At 29.6% G+C, this 20588-nt stretch overlaps 3 protein-coding genes across 5 annotated transcripts; 2 read left to right on the top strand and 1 right to left on the bottom strand.

Moving 5' to 3' along the window:
• Positions 1-5101: 5101 nt before the first annotated feature.
• Positions 5102-6550, bottom strand: LOC122525657 (cytochrome P450 4C1-like; the record flags this gene model as incomplete). Its single annotated transcript, XM_043648581.1, has 7 exons — positions 6326-6550; positions 6172-6241; positions 5955-6081; positions 5776-5845; positions 5562-5668; positions 5413-5481; positions 5102-5344 (listed from the first exon to the last, which is right to left on the bottom strand). Coding segments are annotated over exons 1-7 (816 nt in total), but the record flags the coding sequence as incomplete, so codon positions are not given.
• A 7442-nt stretch (positions 6551-13992) lies between these two features.
• LOC122525680 (cytochrome P450 4g15-like) lies at positions 13993-15187 on the top strand. The gene is made up of 7 exons (XM_043648600.1): positions 13993-14130; positions 14204-14310; positions 14415-14504; positions 14597-14615; positions 14760-14936; positions 15015-15084; positions 15175-15187. The coding sequence occupies exons 1-7, from the start codon at positions 13998-14000 to the stop codon at positions 15185-15187; spliced, it is 609 nt and encodes a 202-aa protein (XP_043504535.1). The 5' UTR covers positions 13993-13997.
• A 58-nt stretch (positions 15188-15245) lies between these two features.
• Positions 15246-16847, top strand: LOC122525661 (cytochrome P450 4C1-like). Of its 3 annotated transcripts, XM_043648587.1 has the most exons (7): positions 15246-15298; positions 15413-15482; positions 15771-15839; positions 15938-16112; positions 16212-16246; positions 16332-16388; positions 16476-16567. In XM_043648587.1, the coding sequence occupies exons 2-6, from the start codon at positions 15441-15443 to the stop codon at positions 16386-16388; spliced, it is 378 nt and encodes a 125-aa protein (XP_043504522.1). In that variant the 5' UTR covers positions 15246-15298; positions 15413-15440; the 3' UTR covers positions 16476-16567. The 3 variants fall into 3 exon arrangements, with proteins under 3 accessions (XP_043504522.1, XP_043504520.1, XP_043504521.1); XM_043648585.1 differs by having other exon boundaries at positions 16212-16388; positions 16476-16847; XM_043648586.1 differs by lacking the exon at positions 15246-15298 and having other exon boundaries at positions 15368-15482; positions 16212-16388; positions 16476-16847.
• The last annotated feature ends 3741 nt before the right edge of the window (positions 16848-20588 follow it).

Here is a 20588-nt window from a genome sequence, read left to right as displayed (position 1 = left end):
CGTTGTCGTATTTTTGCAATAATACGTCGCCGAACCCGTCTATACTTGCATCAGTATGCAATTCCGTCATTGCTCCGGGGTCATAAATACGGAGCACCGGCTCTTGAGACAAAAAATACTTTAATCGCGAATACGACTCTCTTTCAACGGTATCAAAGACAAATGTCTTACCTGTCTTTAACAAATCTGATAATGGTCTTGCTATTTTAGCGTCCTATCTTAGCTATCTTATCTTAATAAATTTACGAAAATATCCTGTCAGACCTAAGAAACTTTGAATTTGCTTTCTATTCTTCGGTTCCGGAAACCGCTGTACCGCTTTTATTTTCGTGGGTGATGGCCGAATACTCCCATTCCACACCACATGTCCTAAGAACTCAATTTCCTCCCGAAGGAACTTGCACTTCTTCCAATTTATAATTAACCCGCTCTGAGCTGCTACCGTTAACGTTATTTCCAACTTTCTACACGCATCTTCGTAATCGATACCTGGGATAATAAGATCGTCCATGTATGTTAACACTATTTTCTTCCTTACCAAATCGCCAAAACCTCATCAATAAATCTTAAAAAACTGGCGGGACTGCTACATAACCCAAAAGGTGTTCTAAGAAACTCAAATTGCCCGTCTAGAGTAACAAACGAAGTGAATTTACGGCTATCTTCCTCAATCTTGACATGAAAAAACCCGTTCTAAGATCAATTGTCAAAATACCACTCCCTGTGTCAACGCATCGAGACAGTCTTCGATCAATGGCATTGGAAATCGATCTCTTATCACCTTTGCATTTAATTTACGGTAATCAATACAAACTCTGTAAGTTCCGTCCTTCTTAGGTACCACTACTACCGGACTACTATATTCACTTGTACTGGGTTGAATCATTCCCTCGTCCAACCATTCGTCTAATTGTTGCGTAACTATTTTTTTCTCTTTCGGAGCTAATCTCCTCGGCTTAGAACAAACTGGAATATTATCCGTCAACTTTATTTTTGTCTCTGTTCGCGCGTCTGGTTTAGTATTTGGCTTATAATTTTGTATTAATTCTTTTATGCGCACCTTGTACGGTTCTTTTACGTCTATTTCATCCGTATCTACATATTTTATTTCCATTATCGCCTTTATATCTTCTACTTCTTTATTTGCATTCATATCGTCTGTATCCGTCCGTCGCTCCCCACCAACATAACCATAGTCGCTCGATTTTACCGATCCCTCGCTTATCTCCTCGCTGAGTCTTTTGTCTGGTCGTCTTATTTCTACTCGCCCTTTATTTATACGAACGTCTAACTCTTTCAGCAACTCTCTTCCTAAAAGAACTTCGTATCTCATATCTGACTGGCTTACTACAAATACATCCGTTTTATGTCTACCGTCTTAGATATCGATATTTAATTCACATCTCCCTATTGGCTTTGTTTCGCATTACCAAACCCTGTCAATCGTCGAGTGGTTTCATATAATCTTGGTCTTCCTAATTTATTATATAGCTCTGAATTTATAATGCTTACTTCGCTGCCCGTATATAATACGCATATGCTAACAAACCATTAATCCTGATCGCAACTCTATCCGTAGTAGATTGAACACAATTGATACTTGCTTTATTTTCCGACGGCTGCTGTGATTTATTACAATGACTCGCTATGTGACCGAAATTATTACATTTAAAACATTTGAGACCTTTTTCTTTGTCTGGACAGAAACGATAACTATGTGCTTCCGAACCGCACCCGTAACAATGGCCTTTCTTTATCGCCGGAGATCTACCGATACGTGTCGACGCTACGTTTCCTTGATTATCTTTTCTAAATCGCGTTCCTTGTACGTTACTTTCTTTAAGTTTATCAAATATTTGAATATTATTTTTAAATTCTGTGAGCGTTCGGGATCCGTACAATACTGCCTTATCGCGACGTTCGCCTAACAAACCATCCGCCATGTACTGTATAAGGGCGTCTTCTTCGATGTTACCTTGATTCGCGATTTCTTGCATACTATAAATGTACAAACGACTACTTTCGCCTGGTTGTTGTCTACGCTTGGACAACTGCTTATGAATCGTGGCTGAATTTACCTTTACCTGAAATTCCCTAATCAAACTACGCTTTAAGCTGTCCCATGATTTAATTTCTCTTTCGAACGATATAAATTGTCTTGCCGCTCCTTTTAACATACGTTTCCCGTAGATAAACTTCTGCAAATCGTTCCATCCCAACAATACGCTGGTATCTTCAAAATCGTGGATCCAATGATATATCAGTAGCTTATCCTCTCCGTTGAAATATGATAGGCTTTCTTCCACATCCTTTATGGAAAACGAAGCGAGTTGTTGCGTAACAACGCTAACCGCTCCTCCTTCCCCGCGTTGTCCACCTCTCTGTGATTCTTCTTCTCGTTTGCCTTCGTCTCCTTCTTCTTCTTCTTCTCTTCACTTTCTTCGTCTTCGCTTTCTTCATCTTTCATCGCATCTTTCAAGCGATTTCTTAACGCCTGCTTATTTCCGACTGTGGATAACCTTAACTCTTCGCCGCTTCTTTTAACTCCCTTAATTTCATGGAGTCAATCTGCTCATAGGTGTAAGTGACGGCTTCTTCCTCGACTGCTTTACCTTGACGCTTTCGTTCTTCAACTCGTCTTCTTAGTGACGTGTTTTGAACGGCCTTTTCGTTCAATTCCTACGTCCAACTTCCTGCTCATCCGCACTTGTTTCGAGTGTTACCTTCAATTGAGCCATCGTTCAAACAGCTACTTTTCTTATTAATGTTTCTTTATCGTCCTCCTATATCACCGTTACACCAACACTACCGATTACTTCACAACTTTACTTTAGTATTCACGCGTGGTCAACTTTCCTCGCGCAACACTCTTAATCAACTTAGAATGGGATTCACACTGCTGGTAATTGTAACGCAACTTACGACTTGATACAACTTTATGCAACTTCACACGACTTTATACGACTTTATACGACTTTTTATTGCACACATGAAATCTATTCTCTTTTAATCCTGGAGGGGCCCCCAAAATGTAGGATTCGTGAAAAAATTGGGCCGTTGGACAGACTGGACCGGGACTCGAACCCGGATCTTCCGCTTTCCGGGCGACTGCTCTTTAACCAATTGAACTATCCAGGGCACACCGTCCAATCTCCTAACGAACGCCTACTTAAAGTGTTTGGCTTGGAGGTGCTCGATTCCCACATTTATATACGTTTCCTGGATATTATTAATTCTACATTCTTCTTACCATCTAAATTAATTCCTGTGAAAGTTTCTTATGCGTGCAATACTAACAATTAGAAACATTATCTCAAGTATTGCTATGTTATGAGATTAATGATTCGTATAATGTAAATTATATTATATTATTCATATTAAATAAAATGTAAAATAAAATATTACTTGTAGTTAAATGTTTTTTAATGCTATAAATTGTTAATTTTCCCTAATATTTAAATACTATGATGCTGCATTAAGAATGTTCGAAAAGTATTTCAAACAAAACTATATTATATAGAAGTATATTACTATTCAACATATTTATAGGATCTTGAAAAAATTGTCTATTACAGCAAGTATTACATTTTCTTGAATTTAAAAGAATTAACTATCTAGAATCGTTTAACGTATCGTTCATACGGAAATATTTTTCTTATATAAAAACAATTTTAAATCACAGGTCATCGAAAGCCCTAGGAAAGATTTCTTTTATACAATAATGCATTGACAACGCAGCATAATGAATAGTAAACGCATTTAAATTGCAGAACTAAATCATAATTAACAATTTAAATTATACTTATTCGATTGGCTATATAAACAGCGATTTCAATAAATAGCTTATTTGGCATACGAATTAGTAGTTGATAGTGCTGATACATTTAGCATATATGAGATTAGAAGGCTTAGAAGATAGTGCAGTTGACATTTCTGGAGTATCAGGAAATTTTCCAAAAAGTGACAATATTAACGATTTAAAGTCGAATCTGATGAATGACGAAGATTGCGTGTCTTCGGATCATACAATGTAAAAATTCGATAAGAATATATGTTAAATTATATTTCATACAGAAATTTATTACATTAAAGAAAGTTATTTTTGAGTAAATTGAATTATTATTTTTTAGATAATTCGTCTAAAGTACCATCGCGTTTAGGAAGAGTTTCTAATTTTTCCTTACTCGATAATTTTTTTTTTGCAATTAATGCAATACAGGCACAATTAATTCTTCGAGCAGTGTATTTATTGACAGTGAGAATCGAACGCGAAGATGCAGAGAAAAGATTCACTCTTCTCACTCAAAACTAATAAATTTATATTAAATTTAAGAATTACTATATGATAATTCGACTTCTATGAATAAAATCAAATATCCTCAATATACCCAACTTATGGATAAAAGCAACTTGAGTGTCTTTCGAGTTATTTTGTAAAATACTTAATTAATAGTTTAATGTGTTTATTTTTCAGTCTATTTGTGATATTGTATCCTCTGTTGTTAAAATACGAATATCCTAATGATATCCTAAATGAAAACTGGAAATTTATAGTTTTTAAAAATTATTTTTTATTTGTACAGTTAATTATTACAGTTAATTATTATATTAGGAAAATAATATCAACAAAAATTATAAATATTATCGCTTGTTAAATCTCAAGAATATAGTTTCAGCTGGTTGCAAAGTTATTCTGGACTTTAAGTCAATATTTTCAACGGAAACTGGGTTGTCTATTCGAACAAGAAATTTTCTCAATAAAGTGGCAGCTATTACCCGCATTTGCGTCATGCCAAATGTTTGACCTAAAAAAGAAATATTAAAATAACAAATACTTTATTGATCAACTATTTAGAATACTAATTCAAGAATGAATAAAAATATGCTTTTACCTATACATCCTCTACTCCCAAAGCTGAACGGACGAAAACATTTCTTGTTATAATTTCCCGGCAAGAACCTATCCGGGTTAAATCTTAACGGATCAGTCCAATATTTATATTTTCGGTGCAATGAAAATATTGAAATAACTACGTGACAATTTTTTGGTAATATAACATTTTCGTTCACTTAATAAAATAAATAAATACATATTATTACTACATAAGACTGTAAACTCAGTGGGAAAAGAAAAAAAAACAATAAAAATTTTATTATATATAAAAATACCTTTTGTATCGCGCTTTAGTGTTCGCCCAATAACTAGTGCAGGTGGGAAAAGACGTAACGTCTCCTTGATTACTCGTTCTAAATATTTCATTTTCTTAGTATCTTCCATTGTAATAGGAACCTCATTTGGATCGCTTGAGCCGTACAAATCGTACAGCTCTTCGTATACTTGATTCTGGAATCGAAAAAGCCGAATAAATGATACAAGTTTTGTATGAAAATATAATTGATTTCTGAGCGTACTTGAATGTCCGGAAACGTGGCTAACATTAAAAATAAAAATGTTAGCGAACTAGCGGCAGTATCACTTCCCTAAAAATTAATACAAATTGTTTTTTACTTTTACTGAATGAAAAAAAAATTTTAAATAATCTTAAATAAATTCATCTTACTGCAAAAACCATTGTATTTATTTCATCACGAATATCTGCCTCCGAATATTCTCCGGACTCGTAAAGCGATTTAAATATGACGTCTAGAAATGAACTGGTATCTTTTCCTTTAATTAGAGAAGAGTATAATTATATATTATTTATAATTATTATAAAAAGCATTCTTCTATAAATACATTATTAAAAGAATAATTTTTCAAATGGTTATTTTTACTTGAACATGGACCTTTTCCTTCCTGGGTAAAGTTATCCTTGTGCATTGACTCCTTCTTTTTCTTTATAATCTCGAGGAGTGAAAGTTTTATACATGAATAAAATATTAATTTTGTTAGAAAAATATATATTGAGGAAAATTGAGATAATTAAAAGTGTGAGTAATCGTTTTATTTATACCTCGCTCGTTATTTTATTAATGTGGGAAAGATATTCTTGTAGACGTTTTCCCTTAGATGAATTTTTAAATATAATATTTGGATGTAACCAGAATTTCATTATTCTTTGTATAGTTATGTCCATCACTCTAAATAAAAATAAAATTCTCAATAAGAGGACAAATATGCAATAATAGTAGATTACAATACAAATAAAAAAATATTTTACTAATTATTACTTCGACATATATTTATCAAGATTACAATCCGGATTGCTCTGCAAATTTAAATCACTTTCCAATAGGCTATCTGTCAATATAAGAAAAATAATTTTTAGAAAATTTTAATAGTTCCATACATATATTTGAACTTTTCAGAATATCCAAATCTCACCATATATGATGTCCAACGTACAAAGATGTACGTAATGCATGAAATCTATGTTTTTTCCGTTAGTAGTTTCTAAAATGTTATTTAGTCTGTTTGAATTTTTTACTATTAAGTCCACATAAGTTGAAACCATTTTATCTTTGAATACTGGATGTAAGATATTTCGATGAATCTTCCATATGGATGCTTTGAATAAGAAAATATTTCTTACTTTAATTTTTTATAATGTTTTTTTTCTATATATTTATTTATTAAAAAAGAGACAAAGAGAGATCCTTATATATATATGTAAAGAAATATTCTTTAATTGATTTACCGCGTTAGTCGAAATCATTGGTACGTACCTGACATACAGGTCAGCTGATGTAAAATAGAGGGGGAATAAATAAGATAAGAGTTGCGAGAGCAGTCGCGAGCGTTTACTTGAGTAGTAGGAACGATACGGTTTATAACGAACACTAAATGTCGTTTCACAATAGCCACGGCGAAGAAAAGTTTTCAGATAATTTCATTAATTTATGTCACATTACGCCGAACCGAGCAGCCTACAGCCGAGATAGAAACTATTTGTATAAGAATTCTAAAGGAAAGAACCTAAATAAATAAGTGATATAATCTAAAGGAAAAAAACCTAAATAAATAAGTAATATAATCTAAAGGAAAAACCGATAATAAATATCATAAAATAATATAATAAAATAAAATTTTAAGATATTCGGTCTCCTCAAAAGAAGGGGTCTCATGGTCGTTCCCCCCTTAGGTAAACAAATGTAATTTTAAACGGGAAAAATCCCGATAACTTTGAAAGATACTCTCTCGCTAAGGCGTTACAGGCGTTAAAAGGGGAAAATAGAGATGACCAATAGGGAATCGGTGATTTGATGAGAAACGCCCTGTAGGAAAAGGAGAGTCCTTCCTCCCCCCCGATATGCGGGGTATAAGAGACGGGCACCGGACCGGATTCAGGATTATTATTCAAGAATTATTATTACAAGTTGTACACGGATTATTATTTAGAAGTTGTGCAGGGATTATTATTTAGAAGTTGTACAGGGCTTATTATTAGAAGTCAGTAAGTGTTTAAGTCTTAAGTGCGACTATATATATATCAAGGTAGTTTTTACTTGTATTTTGTTCTATTTTCTTGTGTTTTGTTAAAATATATGATCCATATTTAGTAATACTTCGCACAAAACTGTCATTCACCCCGACCTTTAATCGAACAATTTATGAGTTATTTCTAATTGTAAGACAAATTCATTCAATAGAGATCGCATAAATATAGACATTATAAAAATAGAATAAAAATGTACCTTTTAAATCACCAAGAAATATATTCAGGTTTCCACACACAAATTAAAGGGTAAGCTTTAGGTCCCGAAAATTTTTTTACCATGTTATACTCACGAAATCTATTTATTATATATTTCAGAACATAGAATAACATTATTATTATTGCTGTTGAAACACTAACTTTATTTATATACCACATGTTTAGTTAAACAAATAGAAAATTATAAAACAAGCAAAAATAGTTTTAAAATACAACTGGGCCCTCTCTTGTAAGCCAAGAAGTGATATTAAGCTTAACCTCCGCAGCGACTTCTTATATCTTTCGTGATTTAACAGAAACTAGAAAAGAATCGTCACACGGGGAACCTATTTAAGGGGTTCTGCACAGTTAGAATTTTAAAAAAATCGATTTTTTTTTTTTTTTCATTTTCGGAATGTACATATATTTAAGTATATTCTCTGAAAATTTCAAAACGATCCGACAAATATTCTTCACTTCATGTAAGCTGCAAACAAAAATTTTTAACTATGTGTAAACGTCTCTTTGAAACTTTAAACGCGTTTTTCTCAAAACGGTATTTTCAAAGTCGGTGATCTCGATTTTTCAAAAACGGCTTAACCGATCGGTTTCAAATTTTTACACAATCTTCTTAGATATATTCCTCAGGTATTAAGTATGAGGAATAATTTTTAAAAAATTTATTACTATTTTTTTGTAACAATTTAGAGCGAAAATTTTAGTCAAAAACAACAACTTTTTTTCAAATAGACTCCATTTTGTCAAAAATCAAAATTTTTATTATTCCTTGGTTTTAATACCTGCATTAATCTATCCTTTAAAAGAATCCACTATATTTTTTAATTTCAATTATCCAAACCGCCAAAATGAAGATAACCGCCAAACGTCTTTTTTTAGAGGACGTTCAGGAAATCATCTACAGGAGCGGTGCAGATTAATATTTTTACATAATCGACGCGCTATTTTATTCTCAAAAGTTGGCTCTATTTGAATTACCATCACTTTTGTTTGAGAAATAAAAACTGTTTCTATAAAAAATTCATGAAAATACGTCTTTTTCGAGCCTCGCAACTGCGTATAACCCCTTAAGCAAGATCGAGATCATACTTTGTCCAGGCGTCAAGGATGTCAGGTTAAACACGTATGGAAAAAAGTAGACAAAAAGCTGTATTTTATCAATTCATTTATTCCGATACTTATTCGATACTAGTTTGCGTACTCGGAATGTATCATCTACGTAGTTTCTTACATTAGAAAAGAGAAGTTAATCGATGTTATAAACATAGTTTTTTCTTAAAGAAATCTTGTTTTTTTCCCTTCCCTCTATTTGACTTTGTATTATGCAAATAAATAATTACTAGTCAAACGAGATACATAAAATGAGAAGCAAGAAGTGTTTCGGTTAAAGGTCAGATTGAAATGACTTTATTTTGTATTATTATATAAGCGTTTCGATTAGTTATTATTATTCAAGATAAAATACTCAGTTTTTCTTATCTTATTGAAATGTTAAATTAATGTGCTGGACAAATTTTCTTTTGATCGCACGTGTTTTAATCGTATGATATGTTATGTATTTCTATTACGTGTTTTATTACACGTCTGTCTTGTCTGATAATGATTCAATAGAAAATCATTAGAAAATTATTGTTACATAGAAACGCAATAATCCAAGATCCAGTGGCCAGCATACTGCACGTAATTTACCAAAATCCAATTTTGTTCAGTCAATCTTTCATACCTACTATACATACATTAGGCGGAAATTAACTAAGCTCGGCGGCGGTCCATATAGCACAGGTTCAAATGTCCAGGTAGCACAGGTTCAAAATTTAAACCAACTTCAAGAGCTTTTTACCAAGACTGTCGTCTAGATATTTTATTATTTACTAGTATTATTATGCAGAAAAAAAAACGGCAGAAAATTGTGACGGTTTTTAAGCTATGGCAGACACTTTTGGAAGTTCAAAAGAAATTAAATTTTAAATGTATTTTAATGAAATACGTTAATTCGTTATATCACGTTATATATTATAGTATTACTAGCCTACATTTTATACGGTAGACAATTTTTCCGGTAATAACATCCCGGAACACATCGAAACCTTACCTACAGCACGTGCATACGTATGTATATGAGTACTATACTATATAGGGTCTTTTGCCTAACTAGACCACCTAAAGTATCTCGTTTATTTTGTACGATAGATAAAATGTTAGAGGACAAAAATATTCTGTCCAAAGACGCCAATATAGTGATAGGCCGAATTTTTTTTTCAAGGTCATATTTTTCAAAATATAAAAGTCATCGTATTTTTTTTTAAAGGAAAATATTTTTACAAAAACATTCTTATGAGTTAAAGAAAAACCGAATCCAACGACGTGAAAAATGTTGACCTTCAGATGACCTTTACTGAAAAATTTGTTAAAAGTTTGTCAGGAACTTCAATACGCTCTCCGAGGACGATAATAAAGAAACAAATACAATCAACGTGTAAGACACTCATATAAGCAAAAAAAAACTGGTGCGTATGTACTTATGTACGCACGTAAAAAGTTACATTTCTTTGGCCTACCAAAACGAATATAACCTCAATAACCTCAAAAATAACTTAAAAAAAAATAACTTCAAAGAAAAAAATAACTTAAAGAAAAAAAAATTTATTATTATTATTATTAATAATATTATTATTATTATCATTATTAATTTTTCTTATAACTTTTTAATTTTCCTTGTTTATTTTTAAATTAAAGTTATTATAAATATTATTATTATTGTTATTATTAATTTTTTCTTTACATAGAATATAGTTGATAAAGGAACCTGTTCTCCCCTCCCTAATTAATGATCGATAATATTCTCTAATGTAAGAAGATTATTTTTCTTTTATTATTATATTTTTATTCATTTATTTATTTATTTAATTTTATAAATATATATATATAGCGTGACCAGGTAAAAAGGGTTAGGATTGGAAGTATGAGAAGATAAGATACTAATTATTATTTTTTATTAAGTTAACAAAAAAAAAAAGAAAAATATTTTCAATCGATCGATATATTATATATATATATATATAAGAAAGAATAAAAAAAATATCAAAATATAGATATCAGTTTACACTTTATATAAGAGTGATATATCGAATTACTTTATGTGTCAACGGCCATGGTGCGGTGACAGCACTAGTTCTCTCTTTGAGAATTGACAAACTTTGAAAAAAATCTGAGGTGGGACTCACTGACCGTCTCCTTGTTAAAGATAGAAAAACTTATAAAAAAAAATAATTCCCCGACGAAGAATCGAACGTTAATAACTGGCGCGAGAAGCGAAGACGATACTACTTACGCAAGCACACCACTTGACAGGTGCTCAATTTTTTTTCATAGAATTTTTATGACTTTGAAGCTGAATAAAAACGCATTACTGTTTTCTTAAAACATAATAAAAATGAATTAAAATTATGTCTAGACAAAAAATAAATTCCATGTTTTTAGAATATCCTTTCTTGTATATCTTAAAAAATTTAATGTGTAGATAGAAAATTTTTTTTTTCAAATATGTATTCAATTTAATACACAAATAAATAATTAAAAAATAAAAATCAGTAATTTAATATTATATAAAATAAGTAATTTATTACGAAAAATATTTAAATTTTAAATTTCGTCTTACAAAGAATACGTATTCAATTTTATATAGAAATAAATTTTTGTGAGGCAAAAAATTAATATCAATTAATTATTCTAATTAATTTTATGGCGAGGCACAAAATTAATTCATTACTTTCCTCTCGACTAAATAATAATAGTTTCTGTTAAAATGAATTATTGTTTTTCTTTTATTCAAGGTTTACTATTTTTGACAATAAATAAAAAAACGACGTGTCATAAGCATCTAGATTCGATTTAAAAATGCCGCGCTTATACGTCGGTATAAATAAATATACTCTCGTCATTAGATGGCCAAAACGAAAAATGCTTGCTACCGAAAGAAAAAATCGTATACAGAACGTTCAGCTTTCGATGGCCTGGAAAAAAAAATACTCGTTATCGCCTAAACAAATAGAAAGGGGTCCGAAGATCCTTCGTTTGTGATTAGTACACACGGACGCTCGCACGCAACTAACATACTAGCGCGCTCGCTTGATAAAACCGACAGAGGGGCAAGACTTGCTTTCCCCTACTCTTACAATTACTTTACCACTCTTTCTCGCTTATTTTTGCAAATACGAAGATAAACCACAAAACATTTTTTATGTATTTTTTAATTCTCTACAACTTTGGTTTCAAACTTTTTTGATTAAATGCCTCGATTCTAAGATAAGGCCATTTATCCATTTTTTACCCTTTTTCTTAAAAACTTGGGATCCTATTGCAAAAAAATTAGCACCATTCGATTCAGCGTCGTCGACTTACCCTTAGATCAATTTCCCTTGCTGTCATCAGAAATTCAGAAATTGGACCCGTTTGAGTGGACTAAGTAAATACGAATGTATATGAAAACTATACCATATAAAGCCAAAAGAGATTTTTTTTTTTCTATTTTCAATAATACAGTATTATTGTATTTACTTGAAATAACATTCTTCTTTTTTTCAGCTCATTACAGTAGCGGTTCTATGGCAAATATTTTTCTAGTATATTTTGGAACGTGGGTACAGAGTGCAACGTATATAGTGAACGTAATTAAATTTATAATTTTGTAAAGTTCTATTTAATTTCCTTTTTCTCTTTTTTTTCAAATTTTTATAAATTCAATTTTTTTTTAAATATGATTGGTTCAATTTACAAATTTGAATTTCATTTTTAACACGTTGAGTTCCACGTCAGTCACTGTCGAAAAAACTGCTCTTTTTCTTTACTAATATAAGTAACGCGCGCGTGGCCTGACGGTGATTTTCTTAAGACTTCGCGAAGCGCTCGACATGCTGAAAAAATCAATTGAGTTGATTATAAAAATCCATTGTATGATGGAAATGATTCCGAAGATAACATTGATGTATAGAACACAAATTTGTTATAGATATGAAAATATATTTTTTTATAGCGTAAACAACTCTTACTTTCTTTTATCAAATTCGTATTTTGCTTTAAACGGATAAAAAATACAAATACAAATTTCAATTATAATATTATTATCGTCATTATACTCTCATACTTACTATTGTTTATAGATAAGGTTTCGTTGTCTGCCGGGATGTTATTATTTTATTTTTTGATACCGTAGAACATTTCTACCGTATAAAATGTAGGCTCCTAATACTATAATAAATAACATAGAAAGTTTTGATTTGTTAAAATACATTTGATATTTGTTTTTTTTTTTGGCACTTTCAAAAGTGTTTTCTATAACTTAAAAACTTTCACAATTGTCTGCAATTATTTTTTTTAATAATAATAATAGTAAAAAAAAAATATCAAAATGACAGTCTTGGTAAAATGCTCTTGAAGTTGGTTTGAATTTTGTAACTACGCTACCTAAGTGACGCCATGTGGACCACCGCCGAGCTTAGTTAGTTTCCGCCTAATGTATAGTAATTATGAGAGATTGACTGAATGAATTTTGGATTTTGGTAAATTACATACCGTTTGATAACCACAGGCTCCCGGACTATTACGTTTTTATGTAAAAATAATTTTCTAACGAATTTTTGTTGAATCATTTTCAGACAAGATAGTGTAATAAAACACGTAACAGAAGTAAATAATAAATCGTGCAAAAAAAGACGTGCTAGAAAAATAAAACTTTGTCTTGCATATTAATTTAACATTTCAATAAGATAAGGAAAATGATGTATTTTTTTCTCGAATAATTAAAACTAATCGGTACTTTTATATAACAATAATGGAAAATAAAGTCATTTCAATCTGATCTATAATCCAAACACTTCTTGCATCTCATTTAATGTATCTCGTTTATTCACTTTATTAGCATAATACAAAGTCAAACAGAGGGAAGGGAAAAAAAAGAAGATTTCTTTAAGAAGAAACTATGTTTATAACAGCGATTAACTTCTTCTATTTATGTAAATTAGCATTATTACGCACGGAATAAATGAATTGATAAAATAGATCTTTTTGTCTAACTTTGCCCATACGTGTTGATGGTATCCTTGAAAACTTGACAAAGTAATATATTGGTTTTGCTTAAATAGGCTCCCCTTTCGTGTTTCTTTCTTAGTTTCTGTTAAGACGCAAAAGATACAAGAAGTCACTGCGGAGTATCAACTTAATATCTGTTCTTAGCATACAAGAGAAGATCCAGAAGTATTTTAATACTATTTTAAGTTGTTTTATAATTTATAATTTGTTAAACTAAACATGTTGTATATTATTAAATTTTTTAATCCAATAGTAATAATGATACTGTTATTTTATTTAATCAAATATATATCAGATAAATTTCGTGAACATAAATTGGTAAAAAAATGCTCAGGTCCAAAGCCTTATCCTCTGATTGGAAATCTGAATGTATTACTTGGTGATATGAAAGGTATACTTTTATTTATTATTTATAATATCTATATTTATGCGACTTCTATTCAATAAATTTGTCTTACAATTAGATATAACTCATAAAATAATAAAATTATCTACAATCTATTCTTCGCCGTGGCTACTGTGGGTTGGCCCAAAATTAGTCGTAATCTTGGATGATCCTGAAAATATTGAGGTAAGATCTATCAAATTTACTGCACTTCTTTAGAAACGATTTCCCCGAATAAGATTTTTTTTATTTCGGCTTTTTTTTATATTAATTTTTTGTTTCCTTTTTAGATTCTATCAAACAGTTCTAGCGGTTATGAAAAAAGTTCTCTATATTTCCCTATGAAAAATGCTTTAGGTGATGGATTATTACTGCACCAGGTAAACTATAGGTTTACTTGCTTTCTTCTTAATTAAAAAAAAAACTATGTATACCCTACTGTAATACAGTATTTTTTAAATATGTCTTTTAGACGATTGCTAATGAAAATAGTTTTCTTTTTTTATGATTGCATATAATGCCTACACACCTACACATGAATATATGAGAATCTCTCTTTTCTTATTTATTAATTAATAAATATATAAAAAAGATACTATAAATATTTAAATTAAGAAATATTCTCGTATTTAAAGCATCAATATGGGACATTCATCAAAAAATCTTAAGTCCAGTATTCAAAGAAGTTTCGACTTATATGGACTCAATGATAAAAAATTCAAACAGACTAGCTAATATTTTAGAAACTACAAACGGAAAAAACGTAGACATTATGCATTACGTACATTTATGTACGCTGGATATAATATATGGTAAGATTTGGAAATTCTAAAAAATATAGATGGACACATTAAAATTTTCTAAAAATTGTTTTTTTTTTGTACTGACAGATAGCCTATTGGAAAGTGATTTAAATTTGCAGAGCAATCCGGATTGCAAATATGATGAATATATGTCGGAGTAATAATCAGAAGAATATTTTTAAATTTATAATATAATCTAATATTATTGAATATTCGTATTTTTATTGTGAATTTTATTTTTATTTAGAGCGATGACATAGCTGCAACAAGAGCAGTGAAATTTGGTTACATCCAAATATTATATTTAACAATTCATCTATGGGGAAACGGCTAAAGAAATTCTTTCCGTCTTAAATAAAATAACAAACGAGGTAAAAATACCAAGAAATAATTTTTGTTTTAAATTGTCGAATATTAAAAAAATATATTAGTTTGAAATAAAATAATAATTTATTCATGTATATATAACTTTTATATTCGTTAAGATTATAAGGAAAAAGAAGAATTCAATGAATGAAGATAACTTTACCCGGGAAGGAAAAGATCCACATGCAAGTAAGAATAATCATTTTAAAAAATATTTTTTAGTAATGAATTTATCGATGAATACCTTTTATAATAATAATAAATAAAATATTATTATTCTCCTTTAAAAAAGAAAAAGATACCAGTCCATTTTTAGATGCAATATTTAAATCCTTTTACGAAACCAGAAATATTCGGAGGCAGATATTCGTGATGAAATAAATACAATGGTTGTTGCAGTAAGATGAATTTATTTAAGATTATTTAAATTTTTTTTTCATTCAGTAAAAGTAAAAAACAATTTGTATTAATTTTTAGGGAAGTGATACTGCCGCTACTTCGCTAACATTTTTATTTTTAATGTTAGCCACGTTTCCGGACATTCAAGTACGCTCAGATACTTATGCATTATTATTTATTATCTTTAAAAATCAATTATATTTTCATACAAAACTTGTATCATTTTTCGGCTTTTTCGATTCCAGAATCAAGTATACGAAGAGCTGTACGATTTGTACGGCTCAAGCGATCCAAATGAGGTTCCTATTACAATGGAAGATACTAAGAAAATGAAATATCTTGATCGAGTCATCAAGGAGACGCTACGTCTTTTCCCACCTGCACTAGTTATTGGGCGAACACTAAAGCGCGATACAAAAGGTATTTTTATATATAATAAAATTTTTATTGTTTTTTTTCTTTTCCCACTGAGTTTACAGTCTTATGTAGTAATAATATGTATTTATTTATTTTATTAAGTGAACGACTATGTGATATTACCAAAAAACTGTCAGGTATTTTTTATGATATTTACACTACACCGGAAAGAAAAATATTGGGCTGATCCTTTAAGATTTAACCCGGATCGATTTTTACCAGGAAAATATAACTCCAAATGTTTTATTCCGTTCAGCACTGGGAGAAGAGGATGCATAGGTAAAAGCACATGTTTATGCATTCTTGAAATAGTATTCTAAACAATCGATCGGCTAAGTACATTTTTATTGAATATTGCTTTTTCAGGTCAAACATTTGCCATGACCAAAATGAAGGCAATAGCTGCTACCGTATTAAGAAAATTTATTATTCAAATAGACGAACCTATACCAATTGCAAATGTCAACCTAAAATTCAATATTACTACGAAACCGGCTGAAACTATATTCTTGAGATTTAAAAAGAGATAATATTTATCATTGTTGTCATTATTATGTTACTAATCAAACAATTGTAATATATAATTAACCGTACAAATTAAAAATAAATTCTTAATACTATACGTTTCTAGTTTTTTATTAGGATATCGGTATTCGTATTCCTAACTATAAAAGATGCAATTTCACAAATAGACTGAAAAATAAACACATTAAAATAAAAATTCAGTATATTACAAAATAACTCGAGTGATACTTAAATTACTTTTATCGGTAAATTGGTTATAATGATTATATTTGAATTTATTCGTAGAAGTCAAAGTATCACAAACCTCACACACACACACACACATATATGTTTATTTTTAAATGTCATATAAAGTTGTTACTTTCGAATGAGAAGAATGATTCTTTCCTCTGCATCTTCGCGGAACGACTCTTACGATCCGAACGGTGTTAATATTCTGTTATAACGGTGTTTATATTCTTATAAATTCAACTATATATTAAGGGACGTAATTGCTTAGGTAGTAGTGTTCGCGTCTGTTGCATCGGTAGGTTTAGTGTTCGATTCTTCTAGCAGAACTTTTTTTTTATTATTTTTTTATATGTATAAATTTAAAAAATATTTTTAACGTTTATTAATTTTTAATTATTTAAAGGAAAGAGAACGAAAGTTATCACAAAGAAAATTAGAAATATAATAATAAAATTTTTCAAATCTTGCGCAAATATTTAGAGACGATTATTTTTTAGAATAACAGTTATCATTTTATTTTTTACCTAGTAAACACAATAAAAATATATGCAACTTTAATAATAATAAATAACAATTATATATACTTTAATCATTAAATATTTCATGCAAAATACTGGTGTGTGTACTTATGTACGCATGTAAGAAGTTATACTCTTTGACCTACCAAAACGAATATAACCTCAATAACCTCAATAATTACTTCAAAAAAATAACTTCAAGAAAAAATAATAATAATTATTATTATTATAAATACTAATTTTTCTTGTTACTTTTTAATTTTCCTTGTTTATTTTTTAATTAATGTTATTATTATTATTGTTATTAATAATTTTTTTTGCATTGAATATAGTTGATAAAGGAACCTATTCTCCCCTCCCTGGTTAATGATCGATGATATTCTCTAATGTAAGAAGATTATTTTTTTTTATTATTATGTTTTATTCATTTAATTATTTATTTAATTTTATAAATATATATATATATAGCGTGACCTGGTAAAAGGGTTAGGATTGGAAGTATGAGAAGATAAGCTACTAATTATTATTTATTTATTTATTTAACAAAAAAATAAATGAATCATATTTTTAATGGATTTAATATAATAAATTTATATATAAAAAGGAGAATAAAAAAAGAAAAAAAGATGAAAATATCAAAATATAGATATCATTTCACACTATATATAAGGGAGATATATCGAATTAATTTATGCGTCAACGGCCATGGCGCGGTGATAGAACTACTTCCCGCTCGATCATTTAAGTCAAGCAGCGCTGAGTACGATTAGTAATTGGATGGGTGACCCGCTTGAGAAAAAAAAGAGGAAGAAGAAGAGATGTGAAAGACGACTTCATGCCGTAAATTTGAAATCGCTTTGCTGCGCATCGTAAATACCCGACAAACTTCGTGGTGTCGATTTTTAACCATGTCGCTTGGAAAAAAGTCACTCCCATCACATTTTCCCAAGCGCGCCAAAAGAAGTATTACTTCAATAAAAAAAAATTTTAAATCGGTTAACATTAGCGAATATTACCGATCATCAAGTAGGAAGGGGGAAACAGATCTCCTTATTAACTATATTCTATGTAAAAATAAAAGTAATAATAATAATAATAATAATATGTAAATATTGTGATAGTTGACCTGTAATTAATTATAAAAATATCGAGAGTGTGGCATAAAAGACTGAAAACGTATCGTGCAATGTGAATGTTATTGTTTTTGTTTTGAAGTTATACTTCTTTTTCAATACTAGATACCAAGCGTGGCCTGTCGAGGATTTCCTTCAGAATTTGTGTGGCACTCAACGTGATAACGATTTATGTACCATTTGTAAAGATTATAGATTATTAGCGATATTTACCGATATCCTAAATGAAAACTGGAAAAGTATAGTTTTTAAAAATTATTTTTTATTTGTACAGTTAATTATTACAGTTAATTATTTTATTAGGAAAATAATATCAACAAAAATTATAAATATTATCGCTTGTTAAATCTCAAGAATATAGTTTCAGCTGGTTGCAAAGTTATTCTGGACTTTAAGTCAATATTTTCAACGGAAACTGGGTTGTCTATTCGAACAAGAAATTTTCTCAATAAAGTGGCAGCTATTACCCGCATTTGCGTCATGCCAAATTTTTGACCTAAAAAAGAAATATTAAAATAACAAATACTTTATTGATCAACTATTTAGAATACTAATTCAAGAATGAATAAAAATATGCTTTTACCTATACATTCTGTACTCCCAAAGCTGAACGGACGAAAACATTTCTTGTTATAATTTCCCGGCGAGAACCGATCCGGGTTAAATCTTAACGGATCAGTCCAATATTTATATTTTCGGTGCAATGAAAATATTGAAATAACTACGTGACAATTTTTTGGTAATATAACATTTTCGTTCACTTAATAAAATAAATAAATACATATTATTACTACATAAGACTGTAAACTCAGTGGGAAAAGAAAAAAAAAACAATAAAAATTTTATTATATATAAAAATACCTTTTGTATCCCGCTTTAGTGTTCGCCCAATAAGTAGTGCAGGTGGGAAAAGACGTAACGACTCCTTGATTACTCGTTCTAAATATTTCATTTTCTTAGTATCTTCCATTGTAATAGGAACCTCATTTAGATCGCTTGAGCCGTACAAATCGTACAGCTCTTCGTATACTTGATTCTGGAATCGAAAAAGCCGAATAAATGATACAAGTTTTGTATGAAAATATAATTGATTTTTAAAAGATAATAAATAAAAATGCATAAGTGGTATCTGAGCGTACTTGAATGTCCGGAAACGTGGCTAACATTAAAAATAAAAATGAAAGTGTATTAGCGGCAGTATCGCTTCCCTAAAAATTAATACAAATTGTTTTTTACTTTTACTGAATGAAAAAAAAATTTTAAATAATCTTAAATAAATTCATCTTACTGCAAAAACCAATGTATTTATTTCATCACGAATATCTGCCTCCGAATATTCTCCGGACTCGTAAAGCGATTTAAATATGACGTCTAGAAATGAGCTGGTATCTTTTCCTTTAATTAGAGAAGAGTATAATTATATATTATTTATAATTATTATAAGAAGCATTCTTCTATAAATACATTATTAAAAGAATAATTTTTTTAATGGTTATTTTTACTTGAACATGGACCTTTTCCTTCCTGGGTAAAGTTATCCTTGTGCATTGACTCCTTCTTTTTCTTTATAATCTTGAGGAATGAAAGTTTTATACATGAATAAAATATTAATTTTGTTAGAAAAATATATATTGAGGAAAATTGAGATAATTAAAAGTGTGAGTAATCGTTTTATTTATACCTCGCTCGTTATTTTATTAATGTGGGAAAGATATTCTTGTAGACGTTTTCCCTTAGATGAATTGTTAAATATAATATTTGGATGTAACCAGAATTTCAATATTCTTTGTATAGTTATGTCCATCGCTCTAAATAAAAATAAAATTCACAATAAGAGGACAAATATGCAATAATAGTAGATTACAATACAAATAAAAAAATATTTTACTAATTATTACTTCGACATATATTTATCAAGATTACAATCCGGATTGCTCTGCAAATTTAAATCACTTTTCAATAGGCTATCTGTCAGTATAAGAAAAATAATTTTTAGAAAATTTTAATAGTTCCATACATATATTTGAACTTTTCAGAATATCCAAATCTCACCATATATGATGTCCAACGTA

The sequence above is a fragment of the Polistes fuscatus genome, unplaced genomic scaffold, assembly GCF_010416935.1.
Source record: "Polistes fuscatus isolate 324 unplaced genomic scaffold, CU_Pfus_HIC Scaffold9, whole genome shotgun sequence".
In the NCBI taxonomy this organism is placed as follows: domain Eukaryota; kingdom Metazoa; phylum Arthropoda; class Insecta; order Hymenoptera; family Vespidae; genus Polistes; species Polistes fuscatus.
Note: the sequence above shows the minus strand (reverse complement) of the source record. Positions and strands in the feature narration are given on the sequence as shown.